The sequence below is a fragment of the Neophocaena asiaeorientalis genome, unplaced genomic scaffold (genome assembly GCF_003031525.2).
Source record: "Neophocaena asiaeorientalis asiaeorientalis breed wild unplaced genomic scaffold, Neophocaena_asiaeorientalis_V1.1 scaffold67, whole genome shotgun sequence".
NCBI classification, from domain to species: Eukaryota; Metazoa; Chordata; class Mammalia; order Artiodactyla; family Phocoenidae; genus Neophocaena; species Neophocaena asiaeorientalis.
Window position 1 is genome coordinate 3,269,108 of NW_020173731.1, and position 21,633 is coordinate 3,290,740.

Consider the following 21,633-nt stretch of genomic DNA (forward strand, 5'->3'; position numbering starts at 1 on the left):
ACCGCAAAAAAAAAAAACAAAAACAAAAAAACTCAAACCCAATTATTTGGAAATGGGAATACACAGACTCTAAGATTGCATTTTGCTCATTTTGGCAGTCTCATTTTTCTATAAATCTCTGTGAGGAACCTTACTCGAATCTATTCTTCCCTGGTTTCTTTTTTTGGCCACAGATGGACATGGCGAGCGCCAAATGGAAGCTGAAAGTTTGGATCAAGCCGCAGGTCTGACCCTGAACCCTGGAGGGACTGAGGATGGTACCCACCACACGGCTGCCCTCAGCCACGCACTCACCTCCTCTCCAGGGTGGATTTCCTGTACAGCTCTGACTTCTGCCAGGGTCCCCTTGTAGGTCACAATGACATTGGGGCAACAGCTATGATTCATCAGTGCAACACTGTCAATGAGAAGAGAAAACCCAATGTTCTCAGGAAGGCAGACAGACTGTTCAGGTAACTCCTTGACCACTTACTTGCTAAGTCACAGAAACTGGATCTTTGTAGGACATTAAAAAAAATCTAACAGCTGGCCATCAGAGTCTAAGAGGTTGTTGTGCATGCATTTATGACAATATCTAACATCTTAAATTTGAACAGTACTGGGCTTCCCTGGTGGCGCAGTGGTTGAGAGTCCGCATGCCGATGCAGGGGACACGGGTTTGTGCCCCGGAAAAAAAAAAAAAATTGAACAGTACTGAATAAGTGAAACCTGCAATTCAGAACCGTGATTTCTAAGCCAAAAACAAAACCAAACCACCCCCCCCAAACAACGATAAAGACAGCAACAACAACAAATTCCTTCCTGTTACATGCAGGACTCAAAACTCAACACCTACAGTGAGCAGCTCCTCCACTGGACACCGTACAAGACAAATGGGCTGTCACTGCCAAGCAGCTTTTTATATCAGAGGACGATTTCTAACATGCTGTCTTCAGATGCTGAGAAATCGGCACCGCAGGAGATGCCGGCTTCATGAGTGAGGGTGTGTGATTCCCTGAGAGACCTGGAGGAGCCCGTCTGAGGCTCTGCACCTCAATTTCCTCATCTGGAAAATTGGGACATTGCTGCTCCGGCTGCTTGCGGTCTGCTTTACAGGGACGGCGAGGACAGAGAGTCGCCTATGTGAGGGCTTTGAGCTTTCTGATTATATCAAGGTCAAAGTTCTGAGAACAGAAATTTCTAAACTACAGGGGAAAAGTGCTTGATCTCTGAAAATGCTGCCTTGGAAATCACAATGCTGATATGATTTCTGCCAAAGGGAATTTTTCCCTCCAATTAAAACTGCCTGGATCCAAACTGGGGCTCAGATGGGCACTCACATCCCGGTGCATCATGGCTCTGGTGGCCGGTGTGACTCGCCTGACCCTCAGTGACCAAAACCCCTTCTCCTGTTCGCTCCATGAACACAAAAAAGCAAGGGGGCTGGAGAGCCTGATGCAGAGGAGCTGCCCCCGGATCGTCCTGTACCAGGGGAGCGGCTGCTAGAGGTCTGGGTGAAGGGGGTGGCTGCCATGGGCAGGGCCATGCGGTGGCTTCCCTGTCTTGTCCGTGGGGAGGGTCACCTCCACCCTGCTTCCCAGCAAGTCATGCACAGGGAATCAGGCCCTAGGAAATCTGATAAAGAAAGGCACCAGAGGTTGTTCTTAGTGGAAGAGCAGGTTTGTAGAACCATTTTGCAAAAGTATTAAGTAACTCATTTCAAGACAGACTCCTGGCCATCTTTCTCATGAAGGCGGGGGAGCTGCCCGAAGGCAGGACACCTATCACAGCTCATGCTCTTGGTACCACCGTTCTCTTGGCAACTGCTGGACAGGGTGAAACCTCAAGCAACACCACCCTTAGCCTTGCTTTCCATCTTTCACATACCAAGAGCAGACATTCCAGAGCTCATTTCAGGGCTGAAGATGTCAAGATGAGCCTTCTAAAGAGGGTCTAATCACCTTTCTCTTCTTTTTCTCCTTCCTTTTCCCAAAGGCAAAGGTCCCAAAGAACCTTTCCCCAAACCACTTCTCTCCTCACCATCAGAATTCAAACTGTAGATGACACCATTTTGGCCACAGAAACAGTACTACGGGAATAAACTTTTTGTTTCTCTGGTTCAAGAAAGCCTGTGACAGCTGATCAGGGGACATGGACCTGAACAGATTTTTCTGTCTTTCAGATCCGTACGATGCACAGAGCTGGGCAGCAACAGACAGACATGTAGGGCTCACGTGCCATCCACGGCCAAAGCATGGGTGTTAAGGGTTTCCTGCAATTGCTCCAACCTAGAGGCAGGGGCTCCTGTAGTTTCTATTAAGCAACATCACTTTAGATGAAACTAATCTACAGTGTGGAGGAACTCAAGACAGGGGATGCAGGAAGGGCTCCTTTGCTCCATCTGTGAAGCCAGGGCTTGATGTCAGGGGACTGACGCATTTGGAGACCATCCTGTCCATCAAATAGATAACGGCAAAGCCATGCTTGGCAGTCCATTACAATCAGAGCTATAATGATCTCCGCTGCTCAACTGGCTGGCCTTTCTTGAATTACCTGAGTATTCCTAACATAAAGAAAAATCCTATCGTTCTTTGAAATTTTTCCCTAGTTCACTACTTTAGCATATTCTCCCTCTAAGATGTGCTGTTTCTATACTGGTATTTTTCAAAAAGGACAGATGAACAAGAAGCTTACACAGTCTCTACGTAAGTCTACAGCCAATTCTTGGCAATTAATGTTTTCCTTTGAGTGGAAGAAACCCAAAGATTCCCAGAAACACAGATATGCAAAAAGCAAATTTCTCAGCAGGGCCTGGGCTGTTCCTTCTATGCACACTCTAAAACATTCTTGAATAACAACTCTCTACCTAGCAGGACTTACCAAGCAACTGTTGTCTTAACTACTACCTTCAGATCCTTAAATGCAGGGGAAATATTTTGAAATCTGGCATAATTAAAAAGGGGACTTAATTCACTTGGAGTTTCATGTGTGCCACATGCAGTTAGGGAGGTTATTTAAAAATCAAAAAAAAGTTCAAATTAGTGATAAATAAGTAAAAAGAAAAAAAATGAAGTCACACTCAGCCTACTCAGGAAATACTGCTGATCCCAAATGAGAAAGTTCTTCATCTTCAATTGTGAAGCCATTACAGTTAACCTGTAGTGAGAAAGGAGGGGGAGAGAGAAAGAAAAAAAAAATGAGCTAAAGCTTCTCTCTGGATAGAAATCATTTCTTTAATTTTAACCTTTAACAAATTAACTAGGAAGATGTTTGGTTTAGTGATTTGAAAACCTTTCTTTTGGCCAAGATATCTTATGTTTAAACACAGCTTACAGATCAGTCTCATGTGTAAACAAATAGAAACAGAACTGTCAGGGCTGATGCACCCTTAGTCTAGCCCACCTGCCCATGGTAGCCCAAGAGCACAACGAACCACTAAGGCTCCAAGGACTGAAGTCTGCAGATCTGCATGGGAGTCAGGACATCTGCACTCTGATCCTAATTATGCCACAGACCTGGTGTGGGATCTTAAGCCCATCACCGTGTTCCTCTGCCCTCGGTTTTCCTCCATTAAAAAAAGGAGTCACTTAACCTGGTACCTAGCTCATAAGGTGAGGCGGCAAATAGCCTTTACATAGCTAATCTAACTGCTGTCCAACCCCTTGAGAGGCAGGGGGACCAAGGCCCTGAAGCTACTTGGGACTGAGAATGTTCCTTCATGCCTCAGCCACATCAACTACTGGCCACTTGTTCATCTTTGAAAAGAAATATTACATTGAAAATCACCAAGGGCAGCTCTCAACATCCTGGAAGTCTAATTTAGAGCTCATAGCTGAAAAAAAGGACTATACTTCCCCAGTTCAGACTGTTTCATAAACTCACTCTTTCCACAGACATCCACCGAGGAACCCTTATATGTTGGGCACTGTGCAGAGAAGGAAGAACGGGCCAAAATCTGTGCTCTCCAGGAACACCCAGGCTCCTGGGAGACGGTTAATTCGGTGGGTATTTTTCATTTGGATCTAAAACTTCACAACTGGAAGGGGAATCGGTCGCTTTACTTTTCAGATGATGAAAATAAGGTCAGAGAGGGGCAGTGACTCACCCAAAGCCAGGGGCAAAGGCTGAGAGCCCTGCTCTCCCTGACAGCTATGAGGTTGTCTGTGAAGCCTGCATGCTGAATGATTTTACCCTGTGAGCTGCAGCCAGGCTCCTTCCTACCAGACACACCACGTTGGCGCCTTTCAGGCCAATGGATGGGCTTTTTAAAACTAGCACCCACCAAGCACTCACTCTGGGCTAGGCACTGGGCTGGGTGCTGCATATTTACCCTCTCATAAATCCATACTACTACTCTGGCATAACCCATTTTACAGATGGGAAAACTGAGGTTCAGGGAAGTCAATGATTAAGTGACTTGTTCAAGGCCATATAAGTAGCAAGTGGCAGAACAGGAGTCAAAATTCAAATTAGACATTCTGATGGCAAAGCCATCAGAAACACAAGTATTTTTCACTGTACCATGCTGCTTCTAAAACTGTTCTGATCTCTGATTCTTAATGTTGCAATTTTACTTAAAATTGAAGGGCCGGTGTCAAAGGCTTGGAAATCTTGGTACATAGAGAAGTAAAGGCTCTGATGGGTTTGACTTGCAGTTTTTACAATTCAACACATTTACGATCAGTATTTACAATTTTCAACATAAAAAGAGATGACTGTAGGCTAGTAGAACAATATACAGTTTTTGAAATCCTGAGGTGTTGGGCATTTTTATGTAGAAGACGTAGCATACTATTTTTTGTGCCAGCTCCAGGTACTCTAACCTATTCTGTCATCAGGACATTAGCCAACTATCATTAATCAGTGACCATCAACCAACATTATGTTAAGAGGAAATCAGCACCTTCATTCATGCAACAAAATTTACTGGAGCATGAACTATGCGTCCTGCACCATACTAGGAACTGAATGATCTATATCCAGCCTCAGACTGGATACTAACATGCCTCAGCAGTGGCTGGTACCCACAGGATGACAACAAACGTCTGCGAAGTGGAAGAATGAGTGAGAGAATTTAGCAATTTTACAACTGATCTAGGGACCGACAGCTCTTGACTAGCTTTGGGAGGTCGAGGCAGGAGACTTGCCCCTTTGCTTCGTAATCTCTTCCCCTTCGAGGTTCTCAGCTGGACTGTCTATGACTCCACATGCTTTCAGGCTTCAACGTTGCACGACCACTGGTCGGCTTTATTCCCTCTGCCGCCCTCCTCTCACTGTGGAGGAGACAGTGTGTTTCTTCACTGCAAAGAATGGCTCCTGTGAGCCCCAGTGTCATCACTGTTCCTTTCTGGGAGGCGGTTATGGTGTTTAAGCCAGCTTGCATAGCAATTTGCCTGCTAGCTTTCCCTCCCTTCTGCAATATCCCTAGGGAAGAAAAGTGAATTTGCCAGTTAAGAAAGATGCACGGGCCATCGTCCTTTTTTTTTTCCAAGTCAAGTCAGGCGTTAAGTGCCTTACTGAAGCTATTCTCATAATCAGCATTTAGACTAGATGTAGGCTGCACACCAAAAATACATTTCCCAACCATGCATATGTTCCCGGTGATTAAAATGCACCTCAGCGCTGCCGAAGGAGTGCAGTCACCTCCTGCTACCAGCTGCTGCTGGGCCACGAGCTAACCCACAACACCCTCCCATGAACCAGAGAGAGGAAAGGGCTCAGAGGCTGGAAGAGCAGACATGCAGCTGAGGGCTGAACGGCAGGACCAGAAGGCGGCATGGGGCTGGAACAGCACTTTTCAGTTTTGCTTTAAAGTTGTCTTTGAGGGTACTGAATGTCCCTTTTCAAATTTATATATGGAGAAAAGATATGTATGTGTGCGTGTATGTGCACCTATGTGTACACACACGATCTCAGAGTGGATATTATGATCTGATAAGTATAAAGTCTTTCAAGGAATTAATTACCTATAGTTATATATGTGTGTGTGTGCATGTGTGTATATATATATATCTGTATCTATCTCCTGGATTTTCTGAGTCAGTCCAAATTTCAAGGACTCTGAGTCATTTTCAGCACAAACATTTCTGCTTGTGACACCAAGTGCCTTGATTTTTGGTAACTATGGTCCCATATCTACTATGTCAACACTGAGAAGTCCCATCAGCATGCATTACTGTGTTGGAAAAAAAAAGTTGTTTTTTCCGCAGCTTGCAGTGGAAAGATACCCATATTTATTTCATCTCTCTTGCTTTCTCACAGAACCATGCCTCATCTAATCCAGAAAAGAAGTCATGTATCTAGCTTTTTAAAAAATGTAAGAGAAGTCAATTCCTCAATGAAATCAGGAAGGTTTTTCTAACACTCATAACTTGAACCCATTTTTTCTTTTACCGAGAACAGCATTTTTTTCTGATTATGACAGTCACACGATAGAAATATATCCACATAAACATAAAGTCTATCAAGGAACTCATCAAACTGTTCACAGTGTTTCTCACGGAGGGGTTGAAGTAGGTGAATGAAGTGGTGATGACTCACTTCTTTCTTGATATGTGCAATTTTTAAAGTGGGAGAACTATGGGTGCTTTTCATCTTTTCTTCTTTTTAGTATTTTCTTAAGTTATCCATGCTCATTGTAGAAAATCCAGAAAAATCATCCAACAAAAAAGCACAAATTTTCCACAATTCAGGAGATAACCAACAGTGAACTTCCATTTCAACTTTTTTGTTTACGTAAGTAAATTTTCGTATTACACATTCCCCTGCTCTTACCCTTAATGTTTTATCATCAACGTTTTTCACATCTTCAGATATTCTTTGAAATGTAATTTATAAAGGCTACATAACCTTCCATCGTAAGGCTAAGACAAAATTTATTTACCAAACTCCTACTGCTGACCATTTATAATATGTACCTCCTTTTCTTTTTCTCACTTTTCTTTTTTTTTTTTGGTTTTAAAAAGAACCACGCAATAAACAATTTGCATGTCAATTTCTGTCCATAATCTCTGACTACTTCCTTAGGCTAGATCCCTAGAAATGGAATTAGTGGGTCAAGGGGTATATAGGCGATGCTTACTCGGTCCTAAGATGAAAATGTGTAAGTATCTACCAAGCTCTTTTATCCATCTAGGCGCTGAAGGCTCTGGCAGGGAAATGTAACTACTTGTGCCCACAGAGCAGTATTCTAGTAACTCTCTTTCTGGGAAGGTCACCTTCAACTACACGTTCAGCTTGGAGGGGAAAACGCAAGGGTATGTTAGGGAGAGAAATCCGATCTGGTAAGTCACGCCAGGAAGAGCCACCCTCACAGTAACAGAAGACTGATGCAGCCAGACTGTGTTCAGCCAAAGGGTGGCGGCTGCACTGTCTTTTGTGTCCTAGCCATGCCCAACAGAGCCTCGGCCTTTCCAAATGGCTGGTTTGGCAACCAGCCTTAGCGCCTTTAAGTTGCTCTTGTCTAGAAGCCTCTTTAATTTTTTTTTTTTTTTTATCATATCTGATTTTGGTAAACCTAGGCTCCTCTAAATAGGATTTCTTAGCAACCATCAGGAAAGACTTCCTGTACGTAGACCCACTTGGGCTCCTCTCTCTGGTGACTGTCCTTCCTGGGGCCGTCTGTATTTGCCTCTATTTATCCATACAGTGTTGGTAGGAGTGAAAAAACAAAACAAAACAAAAACAACCAACCAAAAAAAAGCCCACTGCTGTCAGAAGGGAAGGTTTAAGAGAAGAGTAAAATTTAATGTAGGAACCTCAAATGGTCTTTTCTATTCAAAGAGCTTCCAGTATGCCATGGTACTGGGGCACTGGCAACTCCTCTGTTTTCATAAACCCTTCCTGCAGCAAGAGGCAGAGGTAGGGCGAATTTCCTATGTGCCACCATCAATGAGGGCCAGCACAGACAGGACCCTGATCTGCTCAAGGACACCCAGCCAGTCGATGCAAAACAGGGCCCAATAGGTCAAGCACCATGTTGCCAAGTAGATGCCATCATTCTACTTTCGTTCATCTTCACCGACCATGTGGTGGGGGGAGGGACTCAGGCAGGGAAAGGTTAGACTAAGTGTCACTTGATGCTCGCATTCTTACCTGTGCGAAGAGAACTACCAGGCTATGGTTGTCAGGGAACTCAAGGTGCTTGGAGTAAAAGTGATGGAGAGCAGCAATGTCACTCTGAATCAAACCTTTCTTCTCATTGTCTAATTTATCCAGATCTGTGGATAAACCATCATTCAGCTGGTAGAAAACTCTGGATTTCTAGCTATATCCTTTTATTGGGATCATGTTCAAGTGTGTTAAACTCTGGAGTCTAGCTATATCCTGTAAATGGCATGAAGTGGGAGAAAAAACTACGTGGGGCCCCCAGGAAATACACCTCCCCCTCACTTGGTCTAACTGCTAAACCCTAGGGCAAGAAAAGCGTGCCATTTCTTTCTTCTCTTCCTCTGACAACTGGAAGTCACTCAGGACAGGGAATTTCAACTGACCATTAGCAACAAGGTCAGGAATGAGTGGCGATGACCGATAACTAGCTTGGTCAAGTCAAGGGCCCCCCGATTGGCCCTGGAGTCTATGTCATGATTGAGAAAGTGGACAGCCCCTGATTTAATGCCTTTCCGTAAGGACGTCAGCTGTTTACAGGACTGCAATTCAGCAAAGATCCAAAAAATACTCAGCATGCCAGGAGAGCCAGCAGGAGATAGCGTAGGATGTTAACAATTCACCCTGTAAGTTCCTACTTCCCCTTAATTATTTCCTAGCAGGTCCTAGCAACTCAGAAAAAAAAAAGTTACATTCATTTTTCAAAACAGCACACAAGTCAAAATAAAAACTGGTAATCGTAAAATCCCCCCCACCACTAAGAATCCGGCTTCCCCACCACCACTAAGAATCCAGCTCTCTCTTCCTTTCCTCAATCCCGTCTAATTCACAGATAATGTGTGGGTAAGATAACTCCTCAGCCAGTCACAGGGAGACTTACGTGATTCAAACTCCTTCACGGCTAACAATTTCTCTGAAGGTGTTCTCTCTGGGTGGATTTTCTAGTAATTGGGGAAGAAATCACACAGACACAGATTTCAACACCTAGTGCAAAAAAACAGTGCTTTCACTTGTACATCAACATGAAGAAAAAGGCAATAGTTCTGAATGAAGTAAAGAGAGCTAGCCAAGGAGTCTGCCATTTGGGCTCTGAGAGCTTTTGCCTAACATCCAAATCCAAAGGACTCTTCTGAAAAGCTTTTAAAAGCACCTGCCACGTTCCTAACACCCTGATAATTCTATGCACACAGTAGGCTCAAAAATGCTTGTTATGGGAAAGAACGGTGGCTAGAAAACAACTTTTTAGGTCCCTGACTTAAAAGGACCGAGTCTACAGATGAACCATCCCATTTATTATTTCTCCTTCTAAAAAGGAACAAAATCAAACCCCCATCCATTTTACACTTTCTTTAAGCATAAGCTAAAATGATCTCAAATTCCAGGTTTTAAAAAGAACACTTTCGGTTGTATCCGTGAGCCCAGATTCACTTAAAACGTGTTGCTGGCTTTGTTCTAGACACCCCAAGAGGAGCTGACAATAGTAAACCCGCCAGGCTTTGAGAACATGAATAAACTTGGTGTTGACAAGAGTTCAAACGCCGAGCTCAAGAGCTGGCCCAAGGCCGTGTCTTTGTAATCGGGCTATTCAACTTGGGTATACAGGTGGTCCAGCCGGGCGCTCTCACCTCCCTAGTTAGCATGCTACGCTTCCCCTTGGCAGTTGGGTAGCCTGTCTCCCCGAATCCTTTGCAAGTGACTAGAATACAAATGGTCTGGTTTTTTAATCATCAAGTCCTATAGGGATGAAAAGATGGCCAGGTAACTTTTCATTTAATAGACTATTAGTCATAGTAGTAATTATAATAAAAGTTGAATGAAACTGGTATAAACTCATCATAGCTTTCAGACTACCCTCCTGGTGCCAAAACATTATCAATAGTTCTTTTTTAGAGCGGAAATCTTCCCATTCACAGGATCCATTTCTATAAGATTAGTAAGTCATTTTGCCTGGGAAAACTTTTCATTCAGAAAGGGCACCGGCTCCTTCTGAATTCTTAACCACCACACTTTCAATAACGTCAGGCGGTGGGGCTGGGGGGGAACCAGCAGACTGGTCACCCAATCCTCCCAAGATGCTTATGGATCAAATTGGATGGCTTACTTCACCCAGTCACACCATTTTCTTTCTCCTACCCTTTCCTTCCGACCAAGTACTTGGCATATATTTAAAGATGACGCTTAGTAAGGACCCAAAAGTTAACCTCCTCCAGCAAAAAAGCATTCTGATTTTTCGGTCTCACTCTACAGGCCAGCCTTGATGCCTGTGGTAACCCTGAGCCAGCGAAGGCGCATGTCTGCAAGCACCTGACCCAGGCTGAACATAACAGAAGCATGACTTCAGAGGTCGGAAATGTTCTCCTGTCTGCGATGCCGAGGAGCCTGACTTGGTCTGGGGACAGATATGAGCTGGTCAGGATCACATTTGGTTTCGATGAAGGAAAAACCAAAGTTTTAACAGAGGGAGGTGGGGTGGGGGAAGACAGAAAGAAGAGGCAGATGAAATTTCAGCTTTAAAAGAGTTACAGTACAGAGGCCCTGCCCCCAGCTTATCACTAGCAAGCAGCTCCGTGGACATACACCTTCTAAGCTCCGTGCGGCCCATTTCATCGTGTCACAAGGACAAGTCCTACGGCATTCTCCGCCCCTCCTGTCAAGGTCAGGTGTCTTATCATCATGCAATCAATAAGGCCTGAGCAAACTGGCGGTCAGGACCACCAGCCCCCCGGCTTCATCTTTGGAGGAAACCGCTGATGGCTGTCTTCATCCCCACCCTCCTCCCCTCTCCCCTTGCCTCGATTTCTACTTTTCCGCTCCTTTTCTTTCTCCTCTCCTTGCACATGCCATGCTGGCTGTTCTACCCCAAGGCAGGGCGAATAACGAGAAGGAGAGGAACAGGACCCAGCACAGGACAGGGGCGGAGGGTCGGGGGAGCAGAGTTCACTCTGTGTCTGGGGAAAGACGGGAACAGTGCAAAGCTTCGAAGGCCGGTCTGGTTCCCTAGGACGCTCTGATTATTGTCAGTCAGGTTTTCATGCCCTGAAAGGCCGTATTTTTCTATGTAAACCTGTCTCATAAAAAGCTCAGAATTTAGTAACTGTGGCTACGGTCCTGGCCTGGGGTAAGCGACATCCTAGCTGCACAGGTCAAACAAACCAGCTCACACGTGCAGCACTGTTCCCAACCCCATCCATATGGATGTGACCGGAAATGGGGTCCCGGGACACTTAACGAGAGATGATCACCATGGGTCACTCACTCATCTTTCTGACCTTTAAGAAAAATAAAAATAAAACACACTTGAACGTGATCCCAATTCCTCACCTGTTTGGCCAGAATCCGTGCAGTTAGCCTTACAGTCTCTGAGGGATTCCAGTTTTCCCCCAAAACAACCATGGGAGAACATTCCAGCTTGTGCATGGGCCAATCTTCTCTCTGGGAAAGTGAAAAAACAATTATTACACACACACACACACATATACACATATACTGCAATAAAGTTCGAAAAGAGAGGATGCAGTAAGTCCTACTAAGGTCAAGTGAAATATGTTTCCTTTTGGAAAACACGATGATGCTCACAAAAGCTAGAGATGAAAACATCCTTTAAGATAGTTGTGGCTATATAACCTTGACTCAGGCCTGGCCAAGGTTGTTGGCAAGAGAAAATTTGCTTTGTGTTGTTTCACCAAGCATCTGGTGCCCCTCATCATTCCAAACAACACACACACCTTTCCATTATCTGTGGTCGCTGTCAAGTCACAGGGGTGAGTGACTTTGGCATTAGCCATTGGTTTGGCTCTGCTACCTACGGTTCTGTTCTGGCTCTGTTCTCACTTCAGAGCAAATAACCAAGAAGTGACACACGCAGCACCTAGTCTGTGTGTGTCTACACAGACACAGCACAGCACCCTTTTACAGGTGATAAAAACAAAACACAAATGAGGGCTTTATCAAGGGCCCTCTAAGAGTCTGGCCAGGGCAACTCTTGGGAATATTTAGGAACACAGACTTCCTGAAGAGTCATTTGATAAAAGAGGAAAACTGTTCTCCTTTCTATCACTTGTCTTGAAGCTTTCTGCCCCAGGTTGGGGGGTAAAGGGTGTGTGCTCACTCCTGGAAGGGTGGAGATGCCCCCTATGAGACGGGAAGGCTGAGGAAGTAGGAGGACGTGGGTACCGTGGAGGAAGGCTCTGAGCACTGGGCATAAAGAATGATGCCGGCGTCAGTGACAGGGTTACTGTGGGGTGACTGGGAACTGCCTGGACCACACGGGCTCCAATAAAAGCCCACCACAGTGGCGTGATGGGGCTGAGAGGCTGTGGGAGAGGACTCAGTGGGAGTCTGCAGACACTCTTTGTCGCAACGGAACTGGGTATCATCGTGTTCTCCCCTCCGTCTTTCCTGCCTCAGAAAATGGCAAGTCTGATGGTTCAGGTGCTCAGGCCAGAACCCTGGAGTCCTCCTGGCTGCCTCTCTTCTCTCCCTTCCACTCCACATAAATCTCCCTGGCAAATCCATCCTGTCTGCCTGCAGAATACAGCTAGCCTTTGATTACTTCTTGCCTCACCACCACCCCCACCTTTCTACTGGGTGTGCAGACCCGACACCTCGCCCCGTGGCTACCTGGACGCCCGCTTCTGCCCCCACCCAACTCTGCTCCAGACACCAGCCAGAGTAATTGATTCTGCAAAGCACAACTCAGATCCTGCCTTTTCTCAGCTTAGCACCTTCTAATGACTTCTCACCTCAGAGCGAAAGGCCAAGACTTAAAGATGACCGGTGAGGCTACACGTGGTAGGAGCCCCCCCTTCCCCGCTTCCATTACTCTGAGCTCATCACCACCACCATGCTCCCTCACCTCACTCCATGCTGGCCACCACGTCTCCTTGCTGCTCCTTGAACAGACCACGCTTGCTCCTGCCAGGAGATCTTTGGCACTTGCGGTATTTCCTGGCTAGACGCCTCTTCCCCTAGACATCCACCTTGCTCCCTCCCTCCTCCGCGTCTCTGCTCCGATGCCCCTTTTCAAGGTACCTGCCATGAATACTCTGTCAAGACCAGCACTCTCCCCAACACTCTCCCTTTCCTTGCTTTTATGTTTCTTCTTAGTACCTCTCACCACCTGACATATTACACACTGATTAGTTTGGTTTACTATGTCTCCCTCCCGCTCCCACTAAAATAAAGGACGTTATTAGCCTGTTTTGTGTACGCCTGTTACCCCAGAACCTAGAACAGTGCCTGGTGTTTACTAGGCACTCAATAAAGTTGCTGAATGAATGAAGATGTCTCCCTCCCCTCCCCCATGCCAAATATAGGAAAGACACGATGTCACAATGATTTAAGGCAGCCCGTGGCACAGACCCTTGGCTCAAGTTCTGTGCCAAGATGTTCTGCAGAGTTAAATAACACCATGCCAAATATAACTAAGAACAGGGGGAGAAAGAAATGACAAGATATGCACAAGGGAGAAGAGGATCTGTTTTTAGCCAAAGCCTAAAATGAGAGCACGGTGATGAGGCAATGTGGTAGGAACAGGTGGGTCTAGCTCCCAGCTGACAAACCAGCTCCCTCCCCAAATGCAAGGCAAAAAGGGAAAGTCAAAGAGGGCTTCAAGCCTGGCCTTGGGATATCCAAGGGGAGTGAGCACCACCAGCTGGGGCAGATGGCTAACTGGCAACTAGGAACACACACGTGTCCACTATGACCCCAGGAACGCTAATACAAGGTCTCTGCAGGGCCTTGAAGATGTTAGTTTTCTGAACTGTAGGTGGTGTCTTTTGGTGTTTAACAATGAGCTCCTGGGAGAAATAAGTTTAATACTAACATTTCTTAATATGACTTACATATTATTAATAGAATTAATGTCAAATTAATGTGAATAAAAAGTAACATACAATGTAGACATGTATTGATGTTAATGTCTTCAAAGGGAAGGGAACCTAACTCCAGGGCACGGTCTGGAGGCGAGCAGAGTGCTGTGAAGTAAGAGGACACTGGTTTGGGGCTCGGGGAGACCTGCATTCTCACCCCCCGCTCTGCAGCGAAGCAGCTATGTGACACCAGGCAGGCCTCTTAATCCCTCTGCATCCATATCCTTGGCTGTAAATAACATGATCCCTAAGTTATTTAGCAGGTCCAGAATTCTGAGTCTATGATTTTATGCTTTCCAACAGTGATAATCAGACACAAAAGCTTGAAGACTACCAACAAATACAGGACCTTCAAATGGGATAATTAGGCATTCATGCAACCAACCACAAAGGGTCATTGTGGGGATCCAGCAAATAAGCTAACCCACAAGAAGCATTCAGACCAGCGCCTGGCACACACTGCGCTCTCAACAAACGCTGGTAATTGTTCATTTACTGGTTCTTTCATTCATCCAATAAGCCCTCGACTGACCGTAGAGGCAGAGGTGGGAGATGGAGTCTTTGACTTCAGGTAGTTTACGACTATATCCGAACACAAGGTAAAAGTAAGAGCACCTAGAATGTGATACAGCCCCACACAGAGCAGTTAAATCAGAGAGCTGGGTAAATCCAAGGATGCGCAGAATCATGTAAGTTTCATCAAGGGAAATTTACTAGGTAATAAGTTTTCACTTTCTGTCAGAAGGTGGAAATGACAGAGATGTGCCACAATGGCACTACTCGGTTTTAATTCTTTTTTTTTTTTTTTTCAGTTTTAATTGTTAAAAAAAAAAAAAACTGTTGGGGGGAGAAGAACATCTAGTAGAAATGTCAGATAGGTTCTGAGCATATCCTGATATAATCTGCCCCTAAGTTCTGAGCATATCCTGATATAATCTGCCCCAATTTTGCCCATAAGAAATTATAAACAATCAGATTGGACAAAATTGAAACAAAAAATTAAGCTAACCTGATGGATAGGAATAATAAGTCTTATCAATTAATAGTGCTTTATTTGTGTTTTGTCTGGTTTTTTAGTACTGCCAGTTTCACTGATTTTGCAACCCTTTATGCTTTAAAAAAAAAACATTTTTGCCCGTTTTCCCAAAACTTTCTCTACTAGTTTTCTTCAAAATTCAAGCTGTTCCTCCTTGCCTGATTGCAATCTTTATAAAATTTTATGCAAACTCAAATGGATCCCATTTCCCAGGAAAGTAATATACAAATAAATGCACAGGAAGGATTCAGAAAGACACATGCCAAAGTGTTACTAGTGATTTTCTCTGGAAGGATAAAATTATGAAGTATGGCTACTCTTTCTGTTCTTCTTTCAGTCTTTACTTTCTGATTTTTCTATATTGAGCACAGATTATTCGTGCAATAAATTTGAACAATTAACTATCGTAAAAGTAAGATAGGGAATATTTTGGTACAGTTTTTAAACTTCTAGTTCATTTTCAGCCAATGTAATAACAGCTCTGCATGACTTTCCTTTTTGCACATGGACAAAAATGCTTAAAGATGCGTAAAGAGCGTTGCAAAATTGTTTCACAGTACACCGGCACTTCCAACACCGGAAGAAAAGAGTGACTGTTATGTCATCCAGTTTTCTGCTGAGCAAACGATATATTGCCTCCCTGCGTAAGAAGACCGGATTCTTATTGTGATGTCCCCTTTTCTAACTCTCGCATTTGGTGTTTCTTTCGTTCTCATGGGGCTTTCAATCTACACCATGTCTACTTGTACACACGCACACGTGGTTTCCTGAAATGTGGAGCGGCACGCGTAGGTGATTTCTTAAAACGTGGAACAGTAAGAAAATGTCAGACTTGCTGGTCTCTACTACCATTCTCTGCGAGAGGAAGAATGAAGAGGGGATCAGGGGCTTAGTGACCATCTCACACCAAGATGACAGACACTGCTGAGCCCCCATCACAAGGACATCTGCTTTGTTTTCTCTTCCCATAAAAGAGTGATTGGGATGCACTCATTCATTCCTACACGTTTTTTCCTACTGGTGATATTAACCATTTAGAAAAAAGAGTGGCTCTGTTGAAGATGGTTCCTGTGTCTGGGTTAAGAGGACAAAGCGAATTTAACCAGGACTAACCCTATGACTCTGGCCCCACTCACTAATCACCCAAACAACGACAGGGTCATGGGAGCACTTCTTGGACATTTCTACGCTTCAGTTACTTTCTAATCGATGATAAAAGTCAAGAATGTTCACGAACCTTTGATCACAAGCGCCTCACACGTGCCTTTTAAAATCTCCATTGGGATATGCCCCTTCCTACTTTCAAAAGCACCCTCATAATCCTATCACCTCTATTTACAAATCGTTTTCTTCTATTTGTCAATGTTAAGCAATAATACCCTAGAGAGTTCTACTCCACAATTCCTCTATGCAATAACTTTCTAAAACTATTCTCTTCAACGTGTCATAGTACGACTTAATGAAAAAGTCTTAAGTGAGTGAATATTACACTTAGCTTTCCAGGCATATTTATAAAAATAAATATAGTTCATTAAAACACACAGGTTACAATCCAAGCCTAACTAAAAAGGAATTCTCTATTTCTTTTATATTTCCTCCCATTACCCTCTCATGCATCGTCAATTAAAATCTCTCCTCTGGCAGAGGATCCCACTGAGCCAAGTGAATGAAGAGGAAAGGAAATGGGACAAGACAGGGCCAAACTGTGTACAACAAAGCAGGATCCTAAAGCCCTGCAATTAGAGAGGAGGGCCCGGGGAGAGTAAACACAGTGCTGAGGGTCTCCTAAGATGCTGCGTTTGTGGAAGGATGTGTGCCTTACACTCTTGGAGAGGTTTCTGGAAAGACAACACCACTGGAAGGGGTCTTCCCCCCTTTCACCTCAATGAAAGGCCACTTCTCAGTCTTTGACACATTCCCACAGTGCCTCTTCTCCTGGAGGGTCCTCAGCACCCCCAAGCACAGTGTTGGAAAGCAGTGAAAAGCCCTCCCCAGGCAGCCTGCACAGTCTGGTCTCGGTTCTGCTGCTGTGTCCCCTTGGGTGGGTCACCCAACCAGTGTGGACATAGTTTTCTTATCTACTGATAAACCTCCTTTCCAACCCCATCATCTGATGTGTGACTCCAGGTGGGTGGGGTCTGCCTTTGAAGAACGCCCAGTGAACGACCAGCAGCTGAGGGCCATGCTTTCTTAGGCGGAGAATCACTCATTTACCTTCTTCATTGCTGCTCTTGTTCTGTGCCACTTGTAGCAGAGTCTCCACTTTGATCCTATCCAAGCAGTCCCTTGGGCAGAACCCTGAATACATTTTTATCTGGAGCAAATGCCCCAGATTCCTCCCTAACGATTTTATGGATGAAGCCCTTATACAGCCATTTATTTCTAGGCGCTTACTTTGATTAAACCTTTATGACCATTCTATCTCATTGTAATACAGTGTCCTGCACTTACTCAGTTCTTCAGTACCGTAGGATAGAACACCTTAATGACTATCAGCCTCTTCCTTCCACATCAGGAGACAGATGAAACAAAAACGGAACTTACAGGTCAAATCCAGCCTCACCTCTAGAAAACGAGTGGCTCTGGGAGCTGTGTTATCACTTGTCCTCTAGGAGGCTACTTCTGTCACGAGGGATACTTCACAGAGCACAGGAAAACTGAATTGCAGAAGTGCTCTCCAGGACTCATGGTGTCCTAGCCCCGAACCTGGGCGACACGCAGGGAAGACTGCACATCACGACGCTGGACACAGCAAGCTGTCTTGGCCCAGACCTTCAACGTGACTTACAGTCACAGCACTGTATCCCCTCACATCCTGGGATTCCTTGCTACAAGCAATCGCATTATGCTTTAACCTGTACGATCTGTCTATAGGAGGAGAATGTACAGACTTCAAGCTGCTTGCTGTAAAGTAATAAAGAGGCATTCTGGGGGGCTTCCTTGGTGGTCCAGTGGTTAAGACTCCTCGCTTCCACTGCAGGGGTCACGGGTTCGATCCCTGCTGGGGGAACCAAGATCCCGCATGCCACACTGCACGGCCAAAAAATTAAAAGAAGAGAAGAAAACCTTCTTTAAAAAAAAAAAAAAAAAAAAAGAGGCATTCTGGTTAACGTGGGTTGATGAACTCGATCACTGTGAACCTTCCAAGCAGGGCACCCATTACTGTGAGTGTGCAAATCTGGGAGACTAGGTCCTAAAGGCAGGGGGACCACAATGGCCACCTCAAGACCCCAGCCTGGACCACGATGATTCGTCAAAATAATGCCACCTGGTGAGGCCTAATGGAAGACAGCTCAGCGGCCCGCTCAGGAGACCCCGAGGTAGCTCAGCATCTCACAGATTCTCATATTTTATATTAATGCGGAGTTTACGGTTCATCAGAGAAGTTAACAAGCATTTTGTAACAAGCATTCCTCATACAATGTACACCATTAGGGATCTCAAGTTCTTAGAAACCATCCATTCTCTTAGGTGAAAAAAACAAGCCCCTCGGGTGGGGGGAAGAGACAGTCAGGGAGTTTGGGATCGACATGTGCACGCTGCTATATTTAAGATGGATAACCAACAAGGACCTGCTGTATAGCACGGAGAACTCTGCTCAATGTTATGTGGCGGCCTGGATGGGAGGAGAGTTTGGGGAAGATGGGATACATGTATATGTATGGCTGAGTCGCTTTGCTGTGCCCCTGAAACTATCACAACATGGTAAATCAGCAACACTCCAAGATAAAAGAAAAAAGAAAAAAAAAGTCCCTTAAATCTAACATATGCTGTATACGTTATTCTCTGCATACAGCTAAGCTTCAGTCCAGCCTGAGTTACTGTAATATTATTATTTATAAGCCCTCATGCCTGCACACAGCATTACAGTTTACATAGAACTTTCGTATCTGTCAAATCATTTGGTCCTTACAATTCATCAAGATAGGGGCCACTGTCCTCATTTACATTTAAAGAAACAGAGACTCTGAGATGTCCTTTGTCCTATGTCCTATGAAGTTCCTAGAGCTAGTCATTTGCAGAGCTGGGACCACGTCCTCCTAAGTCTTCTGTGTTTCAATAGTCTGAACGGTCTGTGAGTTACTAGCTTGCTTCTTTAAAGAACCAGAACGTCATGAGTTATTTCTTCTAGAAGTGTTTAACTTAAACATAGAAACAGCTAACTTATCAGGCCTGGAACCAAATCATGTCATTCCAGGGCTCACTGATCTCTCCAATGTCGCAGCAATCCAACCACAGAATTCTCTGTGTACGATCGGTAGGGGCAAAGTATGATCTCTCCTCTTCAAAAGAAGCCACACTCCCTAAAAACTCAACGACAAACCCATCTATATTCTCACTGCCCCACAGGCTGACAGCCTCTGGAAGCCCACAGGGAGAGGGACCGTGTACGTGGCCTTCAGAACCAAGGCTGACCTTCCCAAGCCAGTGACTCAGCCTGTGTTTCATTCCCGCCAGGGCCCCTGTGACAGGAGCTCTACAGTTAGATGACACTGACATGCTAGACATCGGAGCTTAGCAACCTCTCCCACTGCCAAATAACGCTCTTTGGAGACTTTCAGAGACCAGCTGCATAGGGAGAAGAGAGAGAGAAAAAAATGAAATCGTGGGTAATGAGGCAGACCAGGGAGGGGGGAGGGGACAGACGGGAATGACACCAAGTATGGGAAGAACAACAACAAAAAGAGGTACAGATATGTTGAAAATCCTCCCTGTCATATAGAGCCATTGTTTAATGGCATCAGCATTTCCCAAGGAGTATCGGCAGGTTTCCATTAAAAAAATAGTTTGGGGAGGGTATACTGAAGTCAAAGATCATATTCTCCCCAAATTCAAATTGCTGGAACATGGAACGCTTTTTCTGTAAAATATCTATGAACATTTTGTATAACTATATAGTATCAAGTAGAAAAGTTTGGAAGACACCACTCCTCGTCCCTCAAAGAATCTACCAAGAGCTCCTCCAAACTCCCCCTTGAGCTTCCCAGTCCCGTGTTCCGAGACTCCCTTGAGACGTATCCATCAAGCCAGATGGCCCATGGTCTACATGCAACCTGCCTCCTGAACCCACTCAGCACCGACTGCTGCCGAGGCACCATCCCCAGGTCTCCAGGTCCAAGTTCAGAGCAGCTCGCCTCTGGCTGTACAAAGGCTGTGCCAGGGGCTCACCTAAGTCTAGCTGGAATCAGGCTGGGTTAGACCAGCCCAAGTGCAGCGTGTGGCCTGCTAGAGGGACATATACAAATACAGACCTGTGATAGTAAAGATTAAACAATTTTAAAGATAGCATTTTAACATTTTTCACCAGTCATCTTTGCATGTTCCGTCTGTTGCTGGTAGTCTTGGGGGGCAGACGATCAACCTTAGTGATACACATGCCTGTATCCAACATGGCTCCCCTATTTCTGATCTTCTGTGTGGCCCCAAAATGCTACTGCTGGCTGCCCGTCATCACCGGCAGCACACAGGGGGACCCAGCCACTTCCTATGCCACAAGGAGGCTTTGTAGCTCTGGCTGCAGGAGGGCTCTGGGATGCCGTGACAAGGACGAGAAGGATGTTGGGTCCCGATCTTCCGAGGAAACAGGGCCCTCCCTGCCAGCTGGCCCAACACCTACCTGACACTCCACATTGCAGTAAAATGCCTGCTTGCATCTTCCACATTTGGACAATCCTTCTTTCCTTAAAAAACAGAAAGGGCACTGTAGTGTCGAGAGGCAGGGAAACGTGAAGTTGCACATTTTATCATGCAGTAGCAACAGCCATCTGGTCCGAAAGCACAGCCAAGAGTCACCTTACCTTGCTCTCCCACTGATAGGTGGCATTCTCCCAAAGGAGAGTTTGACCAGATTCAGCCCTTGAGTAGGAGTGAGTTAGTCAAAGAGGACACGCACCGACATTTACCGACCCCAACAGCATGAAAGGCACTTTCCAAAGAGACGAATGACACACTCTTTGACTCATGAGCCTGGCCTGGGACACCACAGCTGTTAACATCACCTGCACTATCATTCAATAGTTTGGGGCAAGTCAAAGGCTCTTATGTCCTGATTTTCTCACCTGCTAGACAGGGACAGAAATAAACAAAGCCAGCTTGGAAGTTTGCGTCTGTACAGATGGAGGATTGGGTCCACCCACACTGGTGAAGATGCACCGTGAGTGGCAACTTTTAGTATTTAGAGACACAAGTGATGCAGAAGATAGGATGGAGGGTGTCAGGAGCTCAAATGTTGTCTGGGAAGCTAAGTTTAAAAACAATGCAACCCAGCAAGTGGGAACATATTCCTGAATAAAATATTCCCAGATCTGATTGGTATACACATCCACCTTGCCGGTATCCTATGGAGCGATTCTTCTGCCTCGTCATAATTAGGTCAGTCCTCCCTGTTCATTGCTGTATTATTTATCTTCCTGCTTCCCACAGAGGACAGGGATATTCCTGTTTCCCAACTGTTAGGTGCTTGTATGTTTGCTGCGTTAGACAAGCCACAGTTTTTGCAAAAACTGTGAAGCCCCTAAGTTAAACCACATACGATAGAACTCTTAAAAAACTTTTTGAGGCGGGGAACCACCACGTGGTTAAATCAGAGCACTATCTGTAAAGCCCACTGTCTGATTCTCACCCACCACACTGAAGCCAGCT

At 45.2% G+C, this 21,633-nt stretch overlaps 1 protein-coding gene across 1 annotated transcript in view; it reads right to left on the reverse strand.

Annotated features, from left to right (window-relative positions):
• SMYD2 (SET and MYND domain containing 2) overlaps positions 1 to 20,713 on the reverse strand; it is a 29,693-nt gene extending 8,980 nt beyond the window's left edge. Inside the window, exons 1-6 of the mRNA XM_024751060.1 lie at positions 20,609 to 20,713; positions 11,407 to 11,517; positions 8,966 to 9,026; positions 8,074 to 8,198; positions 3,068 to 3,135; positions 295 to 397 (exon numbers count right to left, since the gene is read on the reverse strand). Of these exons, the coding sequence (XP_024606828.1) occupies positions 295 to 397; positions 3,068 to 3,135; positions 8,074 to 8,198; positions 8,966 to 9,026; positions 11,407 to 11,502 (453 nt within the window). The 5' untranslated portion in view covers positions 11,503 to 11,517; positions 20,609 to 20,713. The remainder of the gene's footprint in view (positions 1 to 294; positions 398 to 3,067; positions 3,136 to 8,073; positions 8,199 to 8,965; positions 9,027 to 11,406; positions 11,518 to 20,608) is intronic.
• Between the last annotated feature and the right edge of the window lie 920 nt (positions 20,714 to 21,633).